The sequence below is a fragment of the Sinocyclocheilus rhinocerous genome, unplaced genomic scaffold (genome assembly GCF_001515625.1).
Source record: "Sinocyclocheilus rhinocerous isolate Xijiao unplaced genomic scaffold, SAMN03320098_v1.1 scaffold2145, whole genome shotgun sequence".
Classification (NCBI taxonomy): Eukaryota; Metazoa; Chordata; class Actinopteri; order Cypriniformes; family Cyprinidae; genus Sinocyclocheilus; species Sinocyclocheilus rhinocerous.
Window position 1 is genome coordinate 644,179 of NW_015670983.1, and position 7,256 is coordinate 651,434.

Here is a 7,256-nt window from a genome sequence, read left to right on the forward strand (position 1 = left end):
ATGAAATATATTTTTATAAGATCAAAAAAAAAAACACTGAAGCATTGACTGTCCTTGTATGGACAAAGTTTTTCACTAACACTTTAAATATTGAAGTAACACTTTAGAAAACTCACTTTTTATTTATAATTTATAAATCATTCTCAACCTTAACTAATAAAAATACAATTGTTTGTTACTGTTAGTTCATCAGTAAATCAATGTAACAAATACAACTTAATTTTTTATAAATATTTAAATGAACATTTAGCATCAACTAAGATTAATAAACGCTTTAGAAGTATCGTTCATAGTGCATGGTGTAGTTAAATATTAACAATTGAAACATTGCAAAGTTTTACCAATATGTTTCTCTGTTGGAAAGTTTTTCAGAGAAGTCCTACGTTTTTGAAGTAAGAGTGAATTATTTTTTTTATTTTTTACCTTTAACATCTGACTGGCAAGAAAAACAACCTTAAGCTGCTTAAATATCGTAGAAAATAATTAAGAACTAAATGCTAAAATCTGATGAAACATCAACAAAATAATGTCCATATGACAATATATATTGCATTAAGGCAATGCATATATAACTTCTGAATGTTAGGATTCAAGTGTGAAGTTAAGCATCAAACAAATAGATTTCTAACCGTTTTTCCCCCCCACATTATACTAGAAAACTTATAATTGATAATATATATTTTTTTAAATTCACTAGCAAGACCCGCTGAAAGAAAAAAAGCTACAAATATTTAAAAATCTACAAAAATTTTAAAACACAAATTTACAAAAATGTACAATTTACAAAAAATCTACAAAAATATAAAAATACTAAAATTGACCAAAAAATTCTACAAATATGTAAAAAAAAATATGTAAAAAAAAATATAAATCCACAAAAATATAAAAAAATTCTACAAATATGTAAAAAATATATAAACCCACAAAAATATAAAACCATTCTACAAATATGTAAAAAATATATAAAGCCACAAAAATATAAAACAATTCTACAAAAATTTACCAAAAAATCCTACAAATATGCACAAAATATATAAAGCCACAAAAATATAAAATCTATAAAAAAATTCTACAAAAATTACAAATTTACCAAAAAATTCTACAAATATGTAAAAAATATATAAAGCCACAAAAATATAAAATCTATAAAAAAATTCTACAAAAATTAAAAATTTACCAAAAAATTCTACAAATATGTAAAAATATATAAAGCCACTAAAATATAAAAAAATTCTACAAAAATTAAAAATTTACCAAAATATTCTACAAAAATTAAAAATTTACCAGAAAATTCTACAAATATGTAAAAAATATATAAAGCCACAAAAATATAAAATCTATTTTTTGAAATTCTATATTGGAAAATGATCCTAATTTGTGGACTGCGCCACACATTAATAATACAATAACGGTTACAAGCGATCGCTCACAGACAAGCCTGTATTTACACACACAGCGTCGCCTCGCCTTCTAAACAAAGTCCGTGTGGATCAGGATGGAAAGGGCGTAAAATCAGAACTTCAGACTTTGGAGCTTCTTCTTGCTTCAGGAGCTTCTGTAGTGTTTGGTCTCGACGCTCTGCAGAAACACAAAAGTGCGGCACGAGAAACAGAGCTGAAAGAGCGATGGCTTTTAGTTGGAGAGTTTCTTCATCCTCTGGTCCAGCGCGGAGAAGTTCTCCTCCACAGCCAGCAGGTTCTCCTTCATGGTCTGCTGGACCTGCGAGTGAAGAGCAGCAGGTTTAATGCGTGCGGCGTTTCGCAGACGCTGGTGTTTCAGAGAGACGGAGGACAGACCTGCGAGAGCAGAGAGCTGTTGTCCTTCAGAGAGCTGTTGATCATCTGCTGTGTGGTGTCCAGATGAGTCAGCAGCTGCCCGAACTGCATCGCTGCGTCACAACAGAGCGCAAAAATCACAGAAACACAGCATATCATAACACACAACAAACAGCCACATAAATACTAACTATATCTCTATGATAAATTATTTTAAGTGAATCTCAAAACTGTAAAGAAAGAAATAAATATTAATAATATATTATTACTAATATTATTTTTGAGAATTAATAATAATATTATGTTAATATTACTGCATTTATAGCATAACAAATATTATTTTTGGAATAAATAATAATAATTAGTAGTAGTAGTAGTATTTTGGATAAGAAAATTATTATTATTATTTTTTTTTTTGCAGAAAGCACATGAAGTCTTATTTTAGAACCATTAAAATAATCTTGCATCTGTTGATTTTCAGGCCAGTTAAACAGGGATTTAAATCCCAAAGCAAACCCTGGAGTGAAGCGAGAGAGAATGAGTGCCGGATGAAAGGAGATCAGACCCTGCTCGTGCAGCTCTCTGACGGCCAGCAGTCTCTGCAGCAGCTGCGGGAGACACGAGGCCATCGCATCCCACTTCTGCACCACGTCATACAGCTGAGACACCTGCACACACAGCACACAGATCAGAGCGCGTCAGTGAGCGCCGGAGCGCTGCTGAAGGCCTGCGGGACGCACCTTGTTCTGGGTCTCAGCGTCCTCGATGGCTGCCTTGTGCTTGGCGATTTCATTCATCTTCCCCAGAACGCTCTGCAGAAACCAGACAACAACAGCTCCATTCAAACACAGCACTGGAAAAACACAAATAAATAACATTATTATTATCATCAGAGGGGGATTAATAATAATAATCAAATTATTATTATTATTGTTATTTGAGGGATTAATAATTTAAATTAATTAAAATAAATGTACAGAACATCAGATAATTTAAAATGTATATATACACAATAATAATAATTATTATTATTACAATATTATTATTATTATTATGGGGGATTCATAATATTACATCCTTTGATGCTACAGAACATCAGATCATTAAAAAATATATATATACAATAATAATAATTATTATTATTATTATTACAATAATACTTATTATTATTATTATAAACATCATGCACAAAATTAAGCAAAACATAAAAAGTTTTTAGTTCAGTTTTCTATTAGTTCAGATGTTGTAAAATTCATAAAGGCACATTTTCTCAAAACTAGGGACATGATGAAGTGGTGCGTGATTTAATGGCATGTGTTTCAGTGTGCGTCTGACACGGATGAAACGCTGGTCTCCTCGCGGCTTCACCTGTAGTCTGGCTTCCACCTGATCCAGCGTGACCGCATCCAGCGCACCGACCCGCGCCTGCAGCAGCTCTATAGTGTCCTGCAGACACATGACCAAACTCATTCACTTCACAGCGAGCGATGCAAGCCGTCTCGAGGTACATTTATTTAACGGATCTGCGATGGTGACTGCATGTCAAAAATGTTAAAATCTCTTTTATTTTATGAATGCATCTCTGTGATAATGATGGTGCTGTTATAGTGATGATATAGTGTGTGTTTACCATCAGACTGCCTCCCTGAACCCCGGCGCTGAGCGGACCCTACGACACACACACACACACACAGACACAGAGACACAGACACACACACAGAGAGAGAGACACACACACACACACAGATCAGTGACAGATTTAATAACAGTCTGAAAAATCTTTTTTTTTTTTTTTTTAATGGAACAGTTTATTCAACTTTTTTTTTTTTTTTCTAAAAACAAAATGTGTTCGAGTATCATATTTGATGCATCAGGCTTTTATAGCTCATATAGTCTGATAGAGTGAGAATATGGAGGAAAACATTTTGAACATAGACGTGAAAGTGCACTATTCAAACGTAAATTGTTATAATTCATAAACGCTTCTGAATACAGACCTTCGGATTTCTGCAGATTATTGCAGAAGTGAAATCATTTCAAGAATTGAAAGCATAAAAAAGTTATAGAAGTTAAAATTTACTGTAAAGAAATTTTATTTTATATAAAATAAATATTTTATAAAATATGTTTTAATCTAAAATTGCTATAAAATTAAAGCCATATGTCTAAATAAGCTGTTTTCCAAATTTGAAGTTGATACTAAAAAAAATGGAGGTTGCCACTTTTTCAGTCACAAATGTATCAATTTCTCTTTCAATATTACTTCTATGACAAAATAACCACCAAATATGGAATCTTGAGACTCAGACCTTTCCACCAATATGTATTTTGTCAAGATTATGAAAAGTTTTGATTCTAAAAGACCGTAATACATTTGGAATATGACACCTCCAACTAAGGAGGAGGAGCCCGCTAAAAGATTTTAAAGTACGATTTCCATGGTAACGCAGTGTCCGATTTCAAAACGGTTTTCACAGGATGAATTTTGGAGGTTTTAAGCTTTCAAATGATATATAATTTATGATGATTACTAAAACGTGATAGGAAAAAAGGAAGCATTTTGTCACATTTTTGTCACATTTTTGTGACAAAGGTCAAAACTCCTGTTACGATGTATATGTTTTGAGGTGCACTCTTGTCATAAATTAATCTATTACTGTTCCTACATAATTTTTAACAACAAACAGTGGTAAAATATCTATTTAGGAGTCTTAGACCTTTCCAACAACATATAGTTTGTCATGATTAGATTAGGATTTAATTATAATTTCTAATTTATAGAAAGCATCGAGCACATGGCAAACATGTCTCACGCACCTGTTTCTCTGAGCCGGATCCCACAGCCATCTCCAGTTCAGCCAGCCGTCTCTCCAGCTCGGCGACCTACAGTCACAGAGAACGCCTGCGTCAGAAACAACCACAGGAAGTGACATCACACTGGGGGGTTCACAAGGGCCGTACTTTAGCAGACTCGGTGAACTTCTCTTGCTCCGGTCGGCTGTGGAGCTCGTAGAGAATCACTCCGTCCGGTCCTTTGGGTGCCGCTGTCTTGCCTTCTGCACCCGCGCCGCCCCTCACGCCCCGAGCCACCTCCAGCTGAGTCAACAACCGCCTGCGGCCCACAGAACACACAGGACAGACACGTCGGCAAACGAGACAATAGCCGGGTTTCCATCCAAAGTTGCAAATTTAACAATGCAAAACTGGAATATCGCATAAAACATTTGCGAACAAGCATCGTTTCCATCCAACAGGTCAAAGAGAACAAAACCGTCACTTCCTGATAAACTGGCACTATAAATCACTAAGAAAAGTAGGAGAATATAATAACTTTCATATATAATAAATAACTGGCGAGGTGGATGATGCTGTTTGGGAACGCAGTCGTGTGAGACAATTATACAGAAATACTTTGACGACAGACTTTGCTTGTGCATTTCTGAATGACCATAACAACATTTCAGATGCTGTGGAATGAGATCGGTCCGCTGGTTAGTCAGGTTTTGATGTCCCATAGCGCAAAGTCACATGACTTTAAGCGAGTGTAAAAACTTTTTTGCGAATTAAGGGATTTTTATTCGAAATTTGGCGTTTCTCATGCGATAGTTCAAAATGCACATTAAAATAGGGTGATGGAAACATAGCTAATGACGAGACGATGAAAGGGGCCAAAAACCACCTCAAGCGAGTGTAAAAACTTTTTTGCGAATTAAGGGATTTTTATTCGAAATTTGGCGTTTCTCATGCGATAGTTCAAAATGCACATTAAAATAGGGTGATGGAAACATAGCTAATGACGAGACGATGAAAGGGTCATTAAAAGATAACGGTGACTATATCAACATGCAATATTATTGACAAAAAAAAGACGAGATGTATTAAAAAAAAAAAACTTTACCAAAATCTTTTTTTATTTTTGATGAACATTACCGACTGCTGTACATGCGCCAGCTTTCATGTCTGCGGTTGCCAGATATCAAGAGTTCAAATCCCCCAATCAGAGCTTCTCTGTTAAAAGCATACCTTTGCTGCCTGGTGTTTAACTTAACTTTTGCAATCTGGCAACCACACACTCGCTCTACAGCGCCTGCAATGATCTGAAAACTACTATATTGTTTACGATTGTGGTTGCTGAATACATACACTTACACAACCTCTGTGTGGCACTAGAAAGTCTTTTTTGCTGTTCTTTTAATAGAGAAACATTATCGCAACTTGGAATTACTATTAGGAATTTCACTGTTATAGTACTTTTTTTGTTTGTTTTACCAGCTTTCATAATGTAGACAGAGAGACTGCATATCTAAGTCTTTGATATGAATTTCTATAATAAATCAGCACACTAGATGAGGTCAAATAAACCATGTGTATGAGTCCACATTCTATTGATTTGTGCTTATTGGAGAAAGTGCAATACTTCTAATGAAATGTAAAAATACATTATCATTGCGATTATCAGTTTAACCATTACACAGCATGTCAAAAATGTGAAAAGCTTCATTGACTAAATCTAGACTAGACGACTAAAACTTGACTAAACAAAAACAGGACAAAGTTGACTAAATATGATAAAAACTAAAAAGCACAGCTGACAGGACTTCACACCCATCAGAGAGCAGATGCATCATGTCCTGTGCTGTATTTGTAGCTCAGGAAGTCTAAATGGATCTCACTTGGCGAGCGCTCCGTCGGGGTCGGTGAGGTTGATGTGAGCGTTGGGTCCGAGCAGAGAGTCCAGATGAGCTGAAACCAGCTGCTGTTTGAGCTGCGCCGCCTGCTGAGCCAAAGCCACCGGAGTCAAACGCTCCTCCGAGCTGCTCTCTTTAGTCGAGGCCTGCAGAAACACACAGCAACGTCACATAAAACACAAAGCGTGCTTTTTCAATTTACATGCATGTCCACTTTCTGATAACCAAACTTTAAAGGAACACTGCACTATTTTTGAAAATAGGCTCATTTTCCAACTCCCCTAGAGTTAAACAGTTGCGTTTTACCGTTTTCGAATCCATTCAGCCGATCTCCGGGTCTGGAGGTAGCACGTTTAGCTGTAGCTTAGCATAGATGTCTAATCAGATTCAATGATCTATGCTAAGCTACAGCTAAACGTGCTACCGCCAGACCCGGAGACCGGCTGAATGGATTCGAAAACGGTAAAACGCAACTGTTTAACTCTAGGGGAGTTGGAAAATGAGCCTATTTTCAAAAATAGTGGAGTGTTCCTTTAAGACTAGTACACTGGGATTTACAATACTGTTCAAAATGTTGAGGTGGGTAAGATGTGTTTATGTTTTTGAAAGAAGTCTCTTCTGCTCACCAAGGCTGCATTTATTTGATCAAAAATACAGTGCAAATTGTGAAATATTATTACAATTTATAACAACTGTTTTCTATGTTAATATATTTTTAAATATAATTTATTTCTGTAATGCAAAGCTGAAATTTCAGCAGACATTACTCCTACAAAATCTTTTTGATATTTAC

General features: G+C 35.2%; 1 protein-coding gene across 3 annotated transcripts in view; it reads right to left on the minus strand.

The window, feature by feature from the left end:
• Positions 1–1,341: 1,341 nt before the first annotated feature.
• LOC107734604 (dynactin 2 (p50)) overlaps positions 1,342–7,256 on the minus strand; it is a 13,130-nt gene continuing 7,215 nt past the window's right edge. For 2 of the 3 annotated variants that reach the window (XM_016546597.1, XM_016546596.1), the window contains 9 exons: positions 6,449–6,609; positions 4,737–4,887; positions 4,593–4,658; positions 3,406–3,444; positions 3,144–3,221; positions 2,516–2,587; positions 2,292–2,443; positions 1,797–1,888; positions 1,342–1,719 (listed from right to left, as the gene is read on the minus strand). In XM_016546597.1, coding sequence (XP_016402083.1) covers positions 1,445–1,719; positions 1,797–1,888; positions 2,292–2,443; positions 2,516–2,587; positions 3,144–3,221; positions 3,406–3,444; positions 4,593–4,658; positions 4,737–4,887; positions 6,449–6,609 — 1,086 coding nt within the window. In that variant the 3' untranslated portion in view covers positions 1,342–1,444. The remainder of the gene's footprint in view (positions 1,720–1,796; positions 1,889–2,291; positions 2,444–2,515; positions 2,588–3,143; positions 3,222–3,405; positions 3,445–4,592; positions 4,659–4,736; positions 4,888–6,448; positions 6,610–7,256) is intronic. The other variant, XM_016546599.1, reaches the window with a different exon arrangement.